Here is a 20,330-nt window from a genome sequence, read left to right on the forward strand (position 1 = left end):
ACTATAAATGGATGAGAGCTACAGTCATTCTACATCTTCACCATCTCTTGTCCTTTTGATTATAGCAATTTTAGAGGATGTGTAGAGGCATCTCATTGTGATTTTAATTTGCATTTTCCTAATGACTAATGATGTTGAGCATCTTTACATATGATTATTAACCATTTGTGTATCTTCTTTGGGAAAAATGTCTATTCAAATGTTTTGTCCACTTTAAAAATTGGATTGTTTCTGTTTTTATTGAATAGTAAAAGATCTTCATATATTCAGGATGTGTCATTTATCAGATGTGCAGTTTGCTAATATTTTCTCCCAGCCTTGGCTTGTCTTTTTATTTTCTGAATAATGTGTCTTTTGAAATGTAAAATCTTGAATTTTGATGAAGTTTAGTTTATCAATTTTTTAAATGCATTGTGTTTTTTGTGTTCTATAAACTCTTTGTCCAATTCAAGGTCACACAGATTTCCTCTTTTTTAAAAAGAAATTTTATAGTTTTTATTATAAAGAAAAACTTGGGTAAGATACTAAAATGGATAGTTCTAAGCAGGGTGAGAACAAAATGTAAAAAAGTAAGGACATTGAAAGTGGAAGGTAAGAGGGTTTTAAATAAGAGTTATATCTTCTTTCAAATTTTTGCTAGATCCAATCTCTATATAAATGAGAAAATGTTTTAACTCAATGAGGAAACTATTTCTGTTTGCTATAACAAAGATTTAGTATTAGCTTTACCTGAATAAAATTAGTACGAGTTGGCAATGTTGCTTTTATCCAGAATTCAAATGTTTGCTATAATGTATATGAATATACGCTACCATAGAAATGCACGAAAGACATTCAAAGCCACACCAATAACACACTCACTTCATGGACGCAAGCAAACAAAAGGGCTTGATGATAATTTGTCATTGGATGAAATGTTCAATGAAGGAAATCTGGACCTGAGATGTACATGAATGGATCATGGCCTTAAAATGCAAGGAGGCATTGGGTATGACATGGAAACTAACCTTGGAGAAATATCACATCCTTGCTGCATAAAGGCACCCAAGGAAAACCAAAGACTGTTGAATATCCCAAATTCATTTGGAGGATCAGGAGGACTTTGTGGGTCACGAGGTTCTTCATTGTTGTCTTCCAAGTGCCATTCATAAGGGCTGAATCTGCTGACTAGGAAAAGAACTACACTGACACCAATGTAAGCGAAGACAATGCACATCCAGATTTCATAAGCCAAGGGATCCAGAAATGAGAATACTCCTGGTTTTGATTTCTGAGGCTTCTTTATCATGATGGAGATGCCCAGGCTCATAAATGGCTTTGAGAAATCAATGACTTCTTCACGGACCAGCGTTATAGTGAGTGGAGCAACAGCTATATCAGCCCTCTAGAAAAAAAAATTAAAAAAAGTTTAGAGACAGTATTTTCATCAGTCATTTGCCACTTAATATACCTGTTTGGTGTAAATATAAAGTCTTATATTACTACAAGCAATTGATTTGTAAGTGCTTTGGTTAGAAAAGTAGTAGCATTCAGTGGATTCTAAAATACTTTATATTGATGGTAAGTTAAGAAAAGGACACTGGCTGGCCTTTTGTCCTGAGGCACATTGGCTTAGGGTAATTGACTCAAAAAAAAATTTTTTTTTGCTACCTTGCAACTCATCTTATATTCCCTTGTGACATATCACTGTTTAACACTTGTTTTCTTATTTTAATTTCCATGCTCTTATGTTTTATTTCCATCACTTGACTGGAAATTCTTTTTATTTTTTTAATTTATCTTTATTGTTGAAAGTATTACAGATGTCCCCTCCACCCGCCCCCCATTGACCCTCTCCACCCTGCTCCCACCCCCTTCCAAGGCCTTCACTGTACCATTGTCTGTCCATGGGTTATGCATATATGAATGTAAGTTATTTGGTTAATCTCTTCCCACCACCCCTTTCCCTCTAAAATACACCAGTATGTTGCATGCTTCAATGTCTATATCTATTTTGTTCATCAGTTTATTTTGTTTATTATATTCCACATATAAGTGAGATCATGTGATACTTATCTTTCTATGACTGGCTTATTTGACTGGAAATTCTTGTGGGATGAGTATAATAGTCCATACTTGTTATATCTGCCTCCCCCGCCCCGCCCCACCATGAGGAGTGACACAGGACTACAGTACTCAGGACTATGGTACTTGAGTGTTTGCTATTATCCTTGAATTATTTTTGAAGAGCATGTTTATTAAAACACTAGAGGCCCTGTGCACAAAATTCACGCATGGCAGGGGGTGGGGGTGGGGGCGTCCCTCAGCCCGGCCTGTGCCCTTTCGCAATCCGGGACCCCTTGGGGGATGTCTGACTGCTGGGATCAGGCCTAAACCAGTAGTCGGACATCCCTTTCACAATCCGGGACTGCTGGCTCCTAAACGCTCACCTGCCTGCCTGCCTGATTGCCCCTAACCCCCCTGCCTGCCTGCCTGATCGCCCCTAATCACTGGCCTGCCTACCTGATCACCCCTAACTGCCTGATCGCCCCTAACCACTCTGCATGCCTGATCACCCCTAACTGCTCACCTGCCTGCCTGATTGCCCCTAACCGCCTCTGTCTTGCCCCGCCTGCTGCAGCTGCTGCCTCTGCCTCTGCCCCTGCTGCCGTGGCTTCATCCAGAAGGTCGTCTGGAAGGACGTCCAGAAGGTCATTCGCCTGTGCGGTCTAATTAGCATATTATGCTTTTATTATTATAGATAGGTTCTTTGAAGGCAGTGACTCAATCTTCTATTTCTGTATCTATCATTGCAACAGATCTTAAAGTAAAGAAACCATAAATGACTAAAATATAAGTTGTTTATTATTAAAAATGATATATGCAAACATGAAAGAATTCTGTGTGGGTAATAACAAGGGTAAAATAGTTATTAGAACACATATTACCCTATGTAGTAAGCCATTATTTCTAATGATAAATATCAGTGTAGCACTCACATGTATTACATCAATAAAATAATGTGTTACTAGAGCACTACATAATTACCTCAGGTAAAGGCCGGCAATGCTTTTATATTGATTCCATAAAAATAGGCACTAGGACTTTCTGCACTTCTTTTGTCATCCACAATTATTTCTTTACAAAAGTAGTAGATTTTAGTCTGGAGCCAGGCCTTAAAATGCATACCTAGAAAAATGCTTCTGACCAAGGAAAGGCTTTTGGATGGTATATCAGATATGAAGTGAAAACACCAATTTTGATGATCATCTATTCTGTATTAAATAGAGTTATACCTCAATATCCCTACCAGTGGGGAGGTGGGGGGAAAATGATGAAATCTGAAATAGAGTTTGTTTTCCAAGAAATGATGTTTTACTACCTTGAATTACTTATGTTGACTCAACCTGGTTAAGAAACACTCCTTAAATAATTTCATGACTAATGTAGATAATAAGGAGCCAACTAACATTTATTTAGTGCTTACTCTGTGTGAGGCACTGTGTTAAGTACCATATATGTATATATACACTAAGTGGCCAGATTATTATGATCTATGAACACATAATAATCTGGCCACTGAGCATATATATATATTAGAGGTCCAGTGCATGAATTCATGCATGGGTGGGGTCCGGCCAGCCTAGCCAAGGGGAGGGGACATGGGTGGTTGGCCAGCCTGCCTGCTGGTCGAACTCCTGGTCGAGGGAGCAATTTGCATATTAGCCTTTTATTATATAGGAATATACACTGAGTGGCCAGATTATTATTATTTTTTTAAATTTAATAAATCTTTATTGTTTAGATTATTACAATTGTTCCTCTTTTTTCCTCCTATAGTTCCCCTCCATCCGGTTCCCAACCCACCCTCTGCCCTTACCTCCCCTACACTGTCCTCATCCATAGGTGTACGATTTTTGTCCAGTCTCTTCCCACACCCCCCACACCCCTTTCCCCCGAGAATTGTCAGTCCACTCCCTTTCTATGCCCCTGATTCTATTATATGTGCCAGTTTATTCTGTTCATCAGATTTTTTATTCACTTGATTTTTAGATTCAGTTGTTGATAGATATGTATTAGTTGTTTATAATTTTTATCTTTACCTTTTTCTTCTTCTTCCTCTTCTTAAAGAATACCATTCAGCATTTCATATAATACTGGTTTGGTGTTGATGAACTCCTTTAGCATTTTCTTATCTGTAAAGCTCTTTATCTGACCTTCAATTCTGAATGATAGCTTTGCTGGGTAGAGTAATCTTGGTTGTAGGTTCTTGCTATTTATCACTTTGAATATTTCTTGCCACTCCCTTCTGGCCTGCATAGTTTCTGTTGAGAAATCAGCTGACAATCGTATGGGTGCTCCCTTGTAAGTAATTAACTGTTTTTCTCTTGCTGCTTTTAATATTCTCTCTTTGTCTTTTGCTCTTGGCATTTTAATTATGATGTGTCTTGGTGTGGTCCTCTTTGGATTCCTTTTGTTTGGGGTTCTGTGCACTTCCTGGACTTGTAAGTCTATTCCTTTCACCAGGTGGGGGAAGTTTTCTGTCATTATTTCTTCAAACAGGTTTTCAGTATCTTGCTCTCTCTCTTCTTCTGGCACCCCCATAATTCGGATGTTGGTACGCTTGAGGTTGTCCCAGAGGCTCCTTACACTATCTTCAAATTTTTGGATTCTTTTTGCTTTTTGCTTTTCTGATTGAGTGTTTTTTTTTGCTTCTTTGTATTTCAAATCTTTGACTTGATTCTTGCGGTCCTCCAGTCTGCTGTTAGGTCTCTGTATAATATTTTTTATTTCAGTCAGTGTATGTTTAATTTCTAGTTGGTCCTTTTTCATATCCTCAATGGTCTTGCTAAATTTATTGGCCTTTTCTAGGAAACTCTTGAAAAACCTTATAACCGTGGTTTTGAACTCTATATCCAGTCGTTTGCTTTCCTCCATTATTTTAATTTGTGATCTGTTTCTTTGTCTCTGCATTTTTGCTGCTTCACTGAGTTGGTAGAGTGGCTTTGTGTGCTAGTTGTCCTATAGGGCCCAGTGGCTCAGCCTCCCCAGCTATCTGAGGTGGACACTCTTGGTGCACCTGTTTGAGGACTGTGTGCACAGCCTTGTTGTAGTTAAGTCTTGATTGTTGTTGGCATCACTTGGAGGAATTGACCTCCAGGCCAATTGGCTGTGAGGATCAGCTGTGTCTACGCTGGGAGAACTTCTGTGCTGGAGACACCCATATGAGACAAGACTTGCAAAATTACAAAAGCTTCTGTGCTCAGCGTGGATGGGGCGGAGTCTCAGGGTGGAGCAGACAGCTTTGGATTCCCGTCAGCCCTGCCCTATGAGGCCCCTGGGTCTCAGTGTCCCTCGGTAATCGCTGCAAGCACCTCTGAGAGAAAGCCACCCTCAAGTTTTGCCCACTGCCAGACAGTCCAGTTTCTTCCCGAATGAGTCTGGGTTCCCAGAGTCTCGCCTGGAACTGGAGTTCAGCGCAGTCAGGAGCTTCTGTCTCCCTCCCGCTTGAGAAAGCCAGCTGCCAGTCCTCTCTGCACGCCCATGTGTCTCCGTACCTCAGCCTTTTGCAGCTCCTCTGAGTCTCAATGTGCTTTTCTCTTTCCTTCTAGTTGTAGAATTTCCACTCAGCCAGCTTTCCTGTGGTTCTGGATGGTGTCCATTTTGTCTTTTAGTTGTAGTTTTGAAATTGTTGTGCAAGGCAGCAGTTTAGGTGTTTACCTATGCCACCATCTTAGTTTCTCCCCGAGTGGCCAGATTATTATGCATTCAGAGATCATAATAATCTGGCCACTCAGTGTATATAGATGATATATATATATCTGTATATATCTGTATATATCTGTATATATCTATCAATATCTATATCTATATCTATATCTATATCTATATCTATATCTATATCTATATCTATATCTATACCTATATCTATCTATCTATCTATCTATCTATCATCTATCTATCTATCTATCATCTCCCCCTTTCCCCCACCCTCCCCTACCACTCATCTGCTGATGGGCACTTAGGCTGTTTCCAAATCTTAGCTATTGTAAATTGTGCTGCTGTGAACATAGGGGTGCATATATCCTTTCTAATTGGTGTTTTTGGTTTCTTAGGATATATTCCTAGAAGTGGGATCACTGGGTCAAATGGGAGTTCCATTTTTAGTTTTTTGAGGAAACTCCATACTGTTCTCCACAGTGGCTGCACCAGTCTGCATTCCCACCAGCAGTGCATGAGGGTTCCTTTTTTTCCGCATCCTTGCCAGCACTTGTCGTTTGTTGATTTGTTGATGATAGCCATTCTGACAGGTGTGAGATGGTACCTCATTGTCGTTTTGATTTGCATCTCTCAGATGATTAGTGACTTTGAGCATGTTTTCAGATGCCTCTTGGCCTTCCTTCTGTCTTCTTTCCAAAAATATCTGTTAGGTCCGTTGCCCATTTTTTGATTGGGTTGTTTATCTTCCTTTTGTTAAGTTGTATGAGTTCCCTGTAAATGTTGGAGATTAAGCCCTTATCGGTGATAACATTGGCAAATATGTTCTCCCATGCAGTGGGCTTTCTTGTTGTTTTGTTGATGGTTTCTTTTGCTGTGCAAAAGCTTTTTATTTTGATGTAGTCCCATTTGTTTATTTTATCCTTAGTTTCCATTGCCCTAGGAGCAGTATCAGTGAAGAAATTGCTTTGGCATATGTCTGACATTTAGCTGCCTGTAGATTCCTTTAGTATTTTTATGGTTTCCCATCTTATGTTTAAGTCCTTTATCCATTTTGAGTTTATTTTTGTGTATGGTGTAGTTTCCTTTTTTTTGGCCAAGCACTATTCTTGGTGCGAGAGATAAGGCAGACAAAACAGACAAAAAAACCTTACCCTCATGGAGGATATCCTATAATGGAAGCTGCAGAAAATAAGCATTTATTGAAGCCAACAGCCTGCTGAGCAAATCTACCTTGATGGCTCACTACCATCTCAAACTCACCATTTCTAAAATTAATGCCATCATCTATCACCCTAATGTTAATTCTCTTCTAAATCTGTAAATAATGCTTATTCTAAATGTCCCCCAGTCCCTAACCCTTACCAATCCTACCCTCCCTGCATAATTTTGCCTCTTTATTTACTGAGAAGATGGAAGCCATCTGATATGAGCTTTGTCACCTCAATGTCCTTCTTCTCTTTCTCAATATATTGCTGTATCTTCATCCATCCCTTATATCATTTCCATATGATAGAAAATGTACTCTTTCCTAAAATTTAGTCTACTTATTCCTTACATACCATATTTTGTCTCTTCTTAAAAGTTGGCTCCATTTATTCTCTTTTACTAATTTTTCCTTCTCAGTCTATTCCAGTGGTTCTAAATGTTTGGTTCCCTGCACTAGTAGCATCAGACTTACCTGGGAATTTGTTAGAAATTCCATTTTTTAGGCACCACCCCAAATATTTGGAATTTAAAATTCTGGGGGTGGGGCTTAGCTGGCCCTTTGGTGATTCTAATGCTTGCTGTAATTGCAAAACCATCTATTGATCTGTTTACTTAAAATTGTACTCAGGTAATTCTGTTTACTGATAAACAAAAATGAAACAAAAATCATTCCTCCCACCTCTTTTGATCCTGCTACCCTCTTAACCAGACATCTCTCCCCATCACCACCAATCTTCTTGAAAAATATACCTTTACTATCTCTTGATTTTAAAACCACATTGCCCTTATACACCTGTGATCAAACTTTCATTCCATCCAATTTACTGAAATTGCTTGTTGAACTACACTGAGTGGCCAGATTATTATGATCTCTGAACGTATAATAATCTGATCACTCAATATATATATATATATATATATATATATATATATATATATATATATATATATTAGAGGCCCAGTGCATAAATTTGTGCATGGGTGGGGTCCGGCCAGCCTGGCCAGGGGGAGGGGACATGGGTGGTTGGCCGGCCTGCCTGCTGGTTGAACTCCTGGTCAAAGGGACAATTTGCATATTAGCCTTTTATTATATAGGATATACACTGAGTGGCCAGATTTTTATGCGTTCAGAGATCATAATAATCTGTCCACTCAGTGTATATACTTGGTTACCAAATTCAAAAACCTTCCTTCAGACATCAACAGCTCATGTGACACCACTAGCCTTTTGCACTATACTATAGGCATACTTTGGAGATATCGTGGGTTCAATTCCAGACCACTCTACTAAAGTAAGTATAATAGTAAAAGGAGTAATAATATTTTTGCTGGTAGAGGGTCTTGCCTTCACTTTGTAAAAAAAATGCAACATCTGTGAAGTGCACTAAAGTGAAGCACAATAAAAAGTGGTATGTCTATATTTACTCTTCCAGTGGCTCTTTGATCCTGAAGACAGTGGGTTCTCTTCCTACCTCTCTAAATGTTCCTTCTCTGGGTTTTCTTCTTAGTCCTGCTCTCTCAAAGGAGGTAAACCTTTGTACCCCCAAATTCTACTCATAGGGTCTGGCTTAGAAGATAATTGATGAAGATTTGTGGAATAAGCAAGACCCCTTTAAGGTTTTGTCCTTCACTTACTCTTCTCAGTGTTATTATCTACAGCTTCAACTCTCCCCTCATTGCAGCTTATTTCCTGAATCACTAGATCTACATTTCTAACTGGAGGGGAGCCAAGGACAAATTTTATCTATTTTACCCTTTGCCTGGGGCCAGACCTTGTTGTAGAAACAAAAGCTACTAAGAAGAATGAAATTGGCCAGAAAACTAGTGGGGTTTTTGGGCAAAGGTAGTCTGAATCAGCTAGAAAGAGCCTTGTCATGCCAAGATAATACACAGAGAAAGCCACCTTCTGTCTTTGCTAACATATTTCTGCCTCCTGCTTAGAATATGAAAATACCCTGCTAGTTTCATTTTCCATTTGATCTCATTTGAATTTAGTTACTTAATTTAACTAGTTTTTGATCTTTCAAGTCTAAATAATTGATAGTTCTAAGATAAATGGCCATTTATTTGTTTTGAAAGGAATAAATAAGGAACATTTGTGTGATAAAATCACTTTAGACTGAATTTAGGGGAATTAGGCACTTTTTTAAACAGGTAAAGAAAGGAGTTTGAGAATCTTGACACCTTTTAAGAGAAAAAACACACAACTAACTCAGTAACTGAAACACCTACCAGATGATAAGCACAGTTAAATGCTAACAAGAGGTGGCCAGATAGACAAAGTGAGATTTCTCATCTGGTTCCCAGGAACATGTAATACAAGAACAGATTACCAAAGGAAGCCATTCCTAGTTTGAAGCACTTTTGACATAAGATAATAGGAAAAACCTGCTTCCCTCAAGCACTTGCCTTTTTCCCTCAGCTTAACTTTTCTACCTTTTCTGAATTGTTTCTTCCTAAGGAGCTTTTTCAAAGAAGGTGGAGTTTCTTTTTTTGGATGGTACTCCCTCAATAAAAAAACAGCATTAAATCTGTGCTCAATTAAGCCTCACTGATGTGGACCTGGCTCCAAATGTTGAACTTCCATGCTGAACCTTAAAAACGACCTATTACATGTTGGTTGGGTACTAGACTTATTGGGTGATCATTTCATAAGTTATATAAATGTCTAACCACTACATTGTATGCTTTAAACTAATATAATATTTTATGTCAACTGTAATTGAAAAATACAATTACAGATAAAAAACAAACAAAGGAAAAACAAAAAGCAGGTAGAAGAAGGCTAAACCAATAGAAGGGGAGGAAGTTACTGTTCAAGTCTCAAGGACATCCAGCTCTGTAGGGGACTTGACAACCCCTTCCACCTCTTGTATGCTTAGTGAGACAAAAGTAGCAGAACTGTCGTATCAGCTCAAAGCTAGCCTTGGAGAAGCCCTTGCCCTCTGCCACCATTATCCCCTCCTTCACATGAAAAGGAAGTTCTGATAGTTGATTATTTCAGAGCTCAGGATCTGCTTGGCATAATATCTGCAGAGAAATCCACACAATTATTAAGGAAATGGTGAGAGCAGATAACTAACTAGTGTCAGAAAATACCTATTTTACTCTCCTGGGACTGCCATAGCATGCAGATGAGGGGGAAGGTCACTGTCAAGGCAAGTTAAAGTTTAGGAGGCCAACTTTGATGGAAAAGTGAAAAAAGCAATTCCCAAATTCCTTTCCTGGTCTCTGCTCCTTAAGAAAGTCAGTTATGGCTGGGAGAGAGCGTAATTATCCATGGGGCTAGGAAGTAGGAGAACTTCTGACCCAGTAGTGAAGTGCTTTTCTTGTGGTATACAGAACCAGTCCAGTGGTCTTTTGTCCTCAAGGCTTTGCCTGTGCTAGCAGTAGGCAGACAATTTTCAGAAATGTAGGTGGGTAAGTAGGAGGTATGAGGGTATTCCAGGTTATGGACAAAACCCAGCAAATGAAAAAGCTCAGGGTAAGAGTTTGCTAATGCTTTTGCTTACATCTTGACTGCTTAAAGGATTTTAATCAAGCGGCTTAAGAGTGGCTGTGTGGGCTCAGTAAACACACCAAATTAGGTTTGATTTTTCCATGTACCAGTGGCAAAACAGAAGAAACTGCATTATTGGAGGGGATTTATCTTGAGGGAGTTTATAATCCTTTCATAGGTCGGTTGCCAAATTTGTAAATTTTATAAAACTTGAAACCCAACAAACTCATATGTGTGGGGATGATGCACTTAAGAGTCTGACAGGTTTGAGACAGAAATGGCAGTTTTATTGTCATTAACTTTTTTTTTTTGAGCCGGAAGGCTTATTTTATAGCTTAAAAGTAGTTTCACCTGATTATCTGATACAAATGTTGGAACCCACCTGGAGACTATACATGAGCAGGAGCTTGTCAGCCACCATTTTAAAGCACTTTCTGAAAGCAAAGAGGATGGGAGAAAGGAGGTAGATAATGTACTGGGGTGTAATGCATAAGAAGATATTACGTTATCCGAGAGAAGAAGTAGACATGACCTGTCTTATCCCTATATCAACCAGGAGATTCTAGTGGCCTTTGGCAGATATTTCCTTTGAAAATTTTAAGTGTGTTGGAAAAGGAGTGATGCAGAATCAAACTAGACAATAGGAATATAATTGCTGCATGTTGGGGGACAGGATGTAAACTGCTTTATTGGCTGTACTATATGGGATTTTACTGTCAGCAATTGTTAAGATCTGGAGAAAGGAATGTGGTCTATTTAAATCTGTGCAATAACAAGCAGTGTCACAACAGGATATCCTAATTTCTTTATTCAGAACAGATGTCCCAGTCTGGATCTATTGGTTAGGAAGTGTCCCTGGATCAGAGTAAAGGCCTTGTGAGAGTAAATTTGGTTGGAAATATTTCCCCACTCTCTCTGCTCAGAGTGGCAGATTTCCATGTGACATTAATGCTCCTTCCTGGAGTTCATATGCATCATTTGAAAGAAAGAGGCACTTTTATCAAACCATCAGCCCTTCTGCCAAAGCCTAGTGTAATCACCTGAAGAATAAAGGATAAGATTTGTCATCTGTTACTGCACCTTTGCTTCTCTGTCTTTTAGCTGGAAGGACAGATCGACTTTCTGTCTTTCTTAATAGAAAATGAATCTATCTTAGGATAGTGACAACTTAAGGTAGAGAAATGTCAGTGTGAATAATATCTATAAAATTGCCATTTGTCCTGGGAGTGTGAAAGAGTCTGAGGATGCCCAAGGGATGTGACCTAGAATCAACTGTTCCCAATCCCATTTTCATCCCCAAGTGCTCTGCTATATTCTAAGCCAGAGGTACCAATCTGGACAGTAGTTTGTGTGGCTTTTATCAAGGCAACGAACTTCCCCCCTACCCTCGGCCTTTATCCTTAGTTCTAAGTTCTAGAAACAAAAGGAACATGACAGCTGCCCACTGGGAGGTGTCCTTTTGTAAATTAGACCTCAATTTTCTTTCAGCCCTTTTCCCAACTCTCTCTTTGTGTTAGATGATATCTATTCTCAAAGGGCAGAAAACTCCCAGCCTGTCTTCATTGGGTTTTCAAATATTTCAGTGATAACTAAAGATGTATATTGTCCTGGAGGCCACAGGTAAGTAGCATGGGGATCTTGGATGGAAAAATCTTATAATCCAACTAGATTGTAAACCCCTTGAAGGCAGGTGGAGATGCTATCTTCTATAATAAAAAGGTAATATTTAAATTACCATCACTCCGCTACGCCCATGATTGGACCAGCGGGTGACACAGGGGGCGGGACTCGGGGTGGCTGGGGTGGTGATTGGGCCGGCAGGACGCTGAGCTCGCGTTGCCAGCGGCGACGCGAGCTCAGCGTCTGCGCCATGGCTGTGCTGCGGCACAGACAGGCCTCTGGGGCAGCGAGCCGAGCCTGCGTTTTGGAGGTTTGGAGGCGGCGGGCGGTGGGCGGGCAGCGCGGCTCCCCGGGGAGGAGTCTGGCGGCAGTTGGGCCGCAGGAGCACGTGGCGGCGGCCCCAGCCTTCCTGGGCGGGAGGCAAAGGTAAGACCCCGGCCTGGGCTCCCGCCGCAGGAGGACCACGCCCCCACCCCACCCCGCCCTAGGGGCCCAGGGACTTCGGAGCTGCTGACCAGCGGACAGACAGCTTACACGTGCATGATTAAATCATGCACTGGGCTTCTAGTATCTGATATAATACCAATCTTCCCATAGTTTCACAAGCTTAGTAAACTGGACCAGGAGTCATGAAACCTGAATTATATAGTCCAGGTTCTGCCAAGGTGTGTGATTTTTTTTTTTACCTTGTCACAATCCCTGACACTTTTCCTGTCATTCCTCTCCTACATCAGGCCATAGTTTCCTGTTTTACTCAACAGGAAGTTCTAATGTCCAGACCTAGTTAGTCCTCATATTTATCTGTAAAGTGAATGAAAAGGTAGGCTAAAGGATGCCTAAGAACAATGCTAGCAACAAAATATTTTCAAACATACTTTCAAAACACATGCTATTTGTGAGCCATAAAAACTTGTGATTTTGTAAGTCATTTGAGCTGGAGACAATTACCATGTGGCAATGTTATAGACATTCAGCTCGAAATCAAAACTGTTAAAAGCAGGGTGGATAGTTTCAAGTCTATAATGTTCTGAAGAGCTTACACAATGGGGCACATTGTGTCCTACTGACATTTGTTTCAAAAATAGACTTTTTAGTGATACAAGGTGCCCCAATATAAATCTTGAGTTGATTTTCTTTAAAGGAAAAAAAGACCATTTAGAAATCATAGGTAAAGAGGCTGATTGGATTATTTCTTCTTTACTAAACTTAATTCATATAGACTCTTTCTTGAGACTTATGGCAGAAAACTTTTGCAATGCTTTTTTCTTCCATCTTTCTTCATTAAAAAAAAATCTGATCTGTTTTACATACTTAAAGTATAAGAGAAAATAACCTAAGATAAAACAGTGCCTATCTGTGAAGTTTTCATGTTCATTGCAAGAAATAGTTCCGTGTTCTTTGTCCTTTTGCTTATTAAGCACTTAGGGAAGTCACTGGGGATTTTCTGCCCTTCTTTTTCTTAAGTGGTTTGCAAGCCACAAAAGGAGACAGGTCTGCCAGAAACAAATGCCTGTGTTTTAACTTTTCTTCATTTCTCCCAATGGTAGAGAAGTTGAATACTCCCTCATGCTTAAAGACTAAAACTTCTAAATGAAGATGAAGACACATTTAGCTTATGAGATCATCATCTTCTCTAACAGAGAGCTCTCACTCTAAACATGACAAAACATTCATTTTTTATAGCCATAGGCTTTAGAGGAAAGTAAAATTTGGCACTCCACTCAAATGAATTGGTTTGCTGTCAGTTCCTTGGAATAACCTTGTGTTATAATCCCAGAAAGCATCAGAAATTTGTTCTAGGTCATGGGAGAGAAGAGATCATTTCTATAAGCACCTTCCTTAGCTATATTGCTTTTGTCTTCAGTAGAAAGAATTGGAAGGAAAAGATGGGAATATTTCTCCAGGGGAATTTTAACCTATTCAGCAGTAGAGAGATGGATTACTAAACAAATAAGGAACTCTCTAATTCTCAAGCTCCCTCACACATACACAAATTGGAAAGAGGAATGTGGAGATTAAGTGAGTTCAGTACTGAGGACATGCCAGAAGAGAGATCAAAATCCAGTGAGAAAGCTGGTCTTTGTCTGAACAGTGTCAGGAAATCTGCCTTGATCTACATCACTATGTCTAATGTCCTGCTCAATGCCAGGAGGGCACTGAGCTATTTACAGAGTGTGGCAGGTTTTCTTTTGAGACACTAGAGAACTCTGGCTATTGAATCATGATGGGCTGGGAGAGTTCATGTCAGTTCTACTCTGGCCCAGTAGAAACTGACACTCTAAATTCCTTGCCATGCTTCTGTGGCCAAACACTTCTCAGAATGGCTAAGGAACCAAAAGCTTTTGCAGTAAATATCAACTATCTTTTAGGATAGGATAGGTCTGAAACAACACTTTGGCAGTATAGGGCAATGGTTGAAGAACAACTTCATAATCAGAGACCTGGGTTCAAATCATTGGGTCACTACAAGCTGAGTACCATGAACTCAATTTAATGAATACTGTCTTGGGATTACTGCATTCCAGGCATTTATTCATTAGAGCAAAAAGTGAGTAAGAGCACTGAAGAGCTGTGAGCAATAAAGGAAACACTGAGTGTTCGGAAAAAGAGGGACAGGGAAGAGAAGACTTGATCACCAACTTGTAAAATAAGAGCTTAAAGCTTGTTCTTAATGTCAAGACCATTCAGAGCTTCTCAGGATCCTTGGAAAGTATGACAGGTAATATGTCCCTTGTTCAATTCCCTCTCTCTGGCATTAGAAATTCTTCTCTTTTCTATAACTGGGTTCACTTGAATCTCATCTACAACTCAGCCCTGCCCCAGTTCCCAGGACTAAGCTTGACCCAAGACAGGAGATAATTGGCTCCAGCTCCATAGCTGAGGACTAAGGTTCAAACTGCTTTTCTGCTTGTCTGACTGGAGAATAGTGCCCTAATTTTTATACTTGAGGTCCAGTCTCATTTTAAGACTTAATTCCCTTTCTGTGCTCTTATTTTTAGAAATTAGCTTCTGCCTTCATTTTTGTTCCAGAGGACCTGTTCCAAAAACTTATTAATGACCCAAGCTCTATATTATGATTGAAAAGCTACACCATATTCTTGCTGATTTCCATATTCAAACATTAGAGTCCTTCTCCTGAACTTTCAGTCCAATAGGTAACCTGGATGTTTGCTTCTTTTAAAAGTATATATTTTTATTGATTACAGAGAGGAAGGGAGAGGGAGAGAAACATAAATGATGACAATCATTTATTGGCTGCCTCCTGCATGCTCCACACTAGGTCAAGCCCACAACCCAGGTGTGTGCCCTGACCGGGAATTGAACCATGACCTCCTGGTTCATAGGTCAACACTCAAACACTGAGCCACGCCAGCCAGGCGACGTTTGCTCTTGATAGCTATTTCTCAGTATATTCACCCCCTAGACTCCTCTGTGTTCCCCTAACCCCGTGGTCAGCAAACTGCGGCTCGCGAGCCACATGCGGCTTTTTGGCCCCTTGAGTGTGGCTCTTCCACAAAATACCACGGCCTGGGTGAGTCTATTTTGAAGAAGTGGCATTAGAAGAAGTTTAAGTTTAAAAAATTTGGCTCTCAAAAGAAATTTCAATCGTTGTACTGTTGATATTTGGCTCTGTTGACTAATGAGTTTGCCGACCACTGCCCTAACCAATTATCTAGTCATTGCAAATAATCCTTTCTTTTTAAATTAAACCTTTTCTGCCACTACCTTCACTTGGGTTAGTTCTCCAGTTACTGGTTCATCCAGTGGGCTGTTATGACCAGTTCTACTTTTCTCCATATGCTACACTAGGCAGCCCAAAATCTAATATCCCTAATCGGAGGCCAAAATCTTTTCAAGCAAAGCCACAAAGGAGCTCTAAAGACACGGCTGTACCCTTTTTAAAAGCTCTAATTATCAGTATAATTCTTTTGTACTTGGCCCATGGGCAAGCCCTTGGCAGAACCATTCTGTTCATTCATTAATTTATTCAACAAGTATTGTGCCAGGCTCATCTAGGTTGGGGCAGCTGAACTTGTAAATAGATCATTATAATACAAGTTCAAAAAGTACTCTAAGGAAGAAAAAAGCAGGGGCACCTAACCAGACTGCAGGTGGGTAAATGGGATTAGGGAAAGCTTCCTTAAAGAGTTGATACCTCTAAGTTCTGGAGGACTGGTAGATGATGTTAGCTGGCTAAGACAGACAAAGATACCGTACTTCCAGGAATGCTCTAAGTGAGAGCTGGGCACCTTCAGGGAACAACAAATACTTCAGTAGCTGGAACATTGAGTGTGAATGGGAAAGAGTACAAGATGAAGCTAGGGAGGTAGGCAGGTGCCAGATTATAAAGTGCCTTATTTGCTATGCTAAAGAATTTGAATTTTATCCTGATTTTTAAAGTGGGAAATTATAATAATGCGGAGAACTGATTTGCCAGGATAAAAGCAGAGGTAGGCTCTCACTCATTTATGGAATATAATGAACAACATAAACTGATGAACAAAAACAGATCCAGAGACAGAGAAGCATCTATCAGAGGGAAGGTGGGGAGGGTGGGGGTAAAGAGGAGAGATCAACCAAAGGACTTGTATGCATGCATATAAGCCTAACCAATGGACACAGACAACAGGGGGGTGAGGGCATGAGTGGGAGGGTTGGGGGGATAATGGGGGGATATGGACACATATGTAATACCTTAATCAATAAAGAAGTTTAAAAAATAAAAGATAACAACAAGAACAAAAAAAGAACAGAGGCAGGGAAACCAGTTAAATGAAAGACAAATGGTAAGAATCTTAACTAAGTTGATGATGATGGGAATGAAGAGTGTGTCTAGATTTGAGAGACATACCTAAGAGTAGAATTTATAGGATACAGTGATTGAATAGATATGAGAGGAACAAGGACAAAAGAGATCAGGTTGCTTAGGCAACTACGTGGGTAGTGATTCTGTTGCCTGAGACAGGGAACACAGAAGGAACAGATTTTCAACAGAGGGTAGACTGTACTTAATGTTTCCAGATAGATTTTCCCAATTCTACTTTCCTTTTAGTAATATAATTCTGTTGCCCAAAGGATACTATTGATAAGCTCCTTTTACAGAATTCAGCTGTAGAAAACCATTTCTTTTACAGACCATATGAAAACTATACAATTGGATAAGTATTGCACTTGAGAATTAAATCCTCTATCTTTGTTAATTGGAAAGCATAGAAGTAAATGGAGTTGAAAAGAACTTACCCCATAGACAAGTTCCCCAACCATGCCATTCCATATTTTAGTCTCCGGATCCCTTGCACCATATTTCCCGTCGGCGACAATGGATAATTTGTATTTGATCCTTACATGTTTGGCTATTTCATAAGCTAAGTCTACACAATAGCCTTCATATCGCTCATTTCCTTCCAGTTGCTCATGGTTCTTCTTATACATTACATATGGTGATTCCTTTGGGACCAGAAAGAAGATCAAATAATTACTCCTATACATTTTTCTGAGAGAAGATAAATGTAATCATGAAGCTGTCCTTCCCCACCATGGTTATTGCACTTTGGTGTGTAAAAAAGAGTCTTTAAATAAGCAGAAGAGCATCAATAAACCTATTCATTGGGCTACATATTTTTTGGAGTCCGTAACTGATGATTTAAGGAAGTAGAGAAAGATTTAAATTATTTTTGAGAGTTTGAAAGAGAGACCAGTTTCTACTTGTAAAGTCTTTGATTTACTCAAACTGGGCAGAGTATTTTCCTTAGTTACATGAAGATGAACTGCCTTTGTCTTCTTGGGATCTACCAGGTAGGAACCATAGACAGCCCAGGGGTCGGGGTCTGTGGTTTATTCATTTTTATATCCTCAGAGCCTAGTACAGTACCTAGGACTAAGTAAGTATTTGATACGTATGTTTAAATGAAAGGTTAACTCCAGGAAAATCTCTATTCAATTAATCACAATTTCAGACCTACTGGCATACTCGTTTTGAACTCAGGTTCATACTTTAGTCAGCAGGAAAACATACAAGCTTTTAGAAACATATTTTAAAACTAAATGAGAATACTATTTCTCCTTTAAATAGTACTTTGAATTATTCAGAAAAGCTTTACATGGTGAATATTGCCTTGAAATGGTCTTATGACAGAGGTAGGAGATTATTACTATATTCATCCAATAAATTTAAAAAAGCACAACCTGAGGCTCAGAGAAGTTGTGACATACAGTGAAGCACAAGTTTACTAGTTTAACAGTAGTAGATTGGACCTAATATAAGAACCATAATCTAGTTTCCTCCACACAATGCTGTTTCCCCCACAATGAAGAATTAGATTTCAAGTCCAGATGAAGCATTGGACCTATAGTGGAAGGAGTGGGTAAAGAGGAGAATAATATCTTAAGTTCCCATTATTTTAATTTTAAACATGACATTCAGTTCATAATTATGTCAGGATCCTTTGAAAGATTCCTAAGATGACCTGTTGGAATTTTTCACTGCTTGAACTTGAGGTCTTTCCTACTGGCTGAATAATGCTTTTCAGAAAGCAGAGGTCTTGATGTATAGAAAGCTCACCTACCATCTGTCCATACTTACCAGAATGGTAGTCACCACTATGGTCCGGTTCTCTGAGGATGCACTGTCATTACTGATTTGCTGATCTGAGAAAGGCACAAACCTTTCATACTCATTCCAGTAGCCAGCCTAGAAAGAACAGACATTTGACCTGGTTGCCCACTTTTCACTCAAAAAGCACGTGAAATTGAAGTGCTATTGTGGAGTGAAAAAAAATTATTTTCTTTGATACCATTGTGATTAGCTAGTTATTAATAAGAAGCCTGGTGCATGAAAATTAATGCACTGGAGGGGGTGGTCCCTCAGCCTGGCCTGCCCCCTATCACAGTCCGGGAGCCCTCAGGAGTGGGAGGTGACCCGGTGATCAGGGGAAGGCAACACCCCCATCACACCTCTGTTGCTGCCACTGCCGGCAGTGCAAGCCTAGGTTATCTGAGCCTTGGGTGGCCCTGGGCAGCTGGGAAGTTGCCATCCCAGGCTTGCCTGCGCCTCAGGCGTCAGCTGGGCAGCTGACATCCAAGGCTTGCCTGTGCCTCAGGCTGGCCCTAGACAGCTGGGCAGCTGCCATCTGAGGCTTGCCTGCACCTCGGGCGTCAGCTGTGCAGCCCACATCCAAGGCTTGCCTGCACCTCGGGCCAGCCCTAGGCAGCTGGGCAGCCGCCATCCGAGGCTTGCCTGCATTTTGGGCCAGACCTAGGTGGCTGGGCAGCTGACATCTGAGGCTTGCCTACACCTCGGGCATCGGCTGGGCAGCCGACATCAGGGGCTTGCCTGCACCTTGGGCTGGCCCTGGGCGGCTGGGGGGCTGAGGGTGGGTCTGGCTGCACCATGCGCCTGCCGCCCCCTCCCCCCCTTCAGCTAGGCTGAAAGGCCTGAGGAACTCTGGTAGGGCTGAGGAGACTGGGTGCCGCCATTTTGTGGCTATGGGCACCACCATCTTTGTGATGGCATGATTGTCAATTTGCATATTCCTTCTTTACTATATAGGATAGGAAAGGAGCAAAAGGGACATGCAGGCAGCTTCACCAGGAAACTGCAATTTCACACTCCCCTGGGAACCACCAACCCTTTCCTTGAGGCTTACTGGGGGAAGGGACTGGACAAGGGGGAAGATGGACACATGCACAGTGTGCCATAAGAAAGATACCATAGGAGACAGAAATCATTAACCAGAGTGGGCAGGGCACTTCAAGCCCATGAAAATCTGGGGATACTTTATCCCCTAAACACTTGGCTCTCTTGCACTTGCTGGTATGACCCAGGGCCATGTGGACCCCACACACAGTGGACTAATGGACTGCAGTGAGAAACATAAGCTAAGCTAGCCTGATGCTGGACTGGACACTGCTCCAATACAGAAAGAAAACTTTGGACACTGGCTCTGATTCTAACTCTGCTAAAGCCCCAGCTACACTTCTTCCTTGGTGGGACAATGGGAAATGGGGCATTTGAAACTCAAGTGTTTAATTCCATAGAAATAAAGCTTTCTATAATACCACATCCTCCCATGTGAGTTTCAGAAAATTCTTTTTCTCAGGATATGGCAAAATTCCACCCCCACAAGCAACTGGTGGGGACAAAGAACTCTCCCACTGGTAACAGATGTTGTCCTGTCTTCCTCTGTCTTCCACCCTCACCAGGACCCCAACACCAACACACACACACGGAGTGCTGTTCCTTCATCCTGGGGGTTCCTATGCCCACATCACCATTACTGGCATTTTGTAAAATAATTTAGCCCAT

General features: G+C 40.6%; 1 protein-coding gene across 1 annotated transcript in view; it reads right to left on the bottom strand.

Annotated features, from left to right (window-relative positions):
* GRIA3 (glutamate ionotropic receptor AMPA type subunit 3) overlaps positions 1 to 20,330 on the bottom strand; it is a 373,784-nt gene that overhangs the window by 80,475 nt on the left and 272,979 nt on the right. Inside the window, exons 9-11 of the mRNA XM_079764724.1 lie at positions 18,609 to 18,716; positions 17,267 to 17,473; positions 1,008 to 1,384 (exon numbers count right to left, since the gene is read on the bottom strand). Coding sequence (XP_079620850.1) covers positions 1,008 to 1,384; positions 17,267 to 17,473; positions 18,609 to 18,716 — 692 coding nt within the window. The remainder of the gene's footprint in view (positions 1 to 1,007; positions 1,385 to 17,266; positions 17,474 to 18,608; positions 18,717 to 20,330) is intronic.

Source organism: Cnephaeus nilssonii, assembly GCF_951640355.1.
Source record: "Cnephaeus nilssonii genome assembly, chromosome: X".
NCBI lineage: Eukaryota > Metazoa > Chordata > Mammalia > Chiroptera > Vespertilionidae > Cnephaeus > Cnephaeus nilssonii.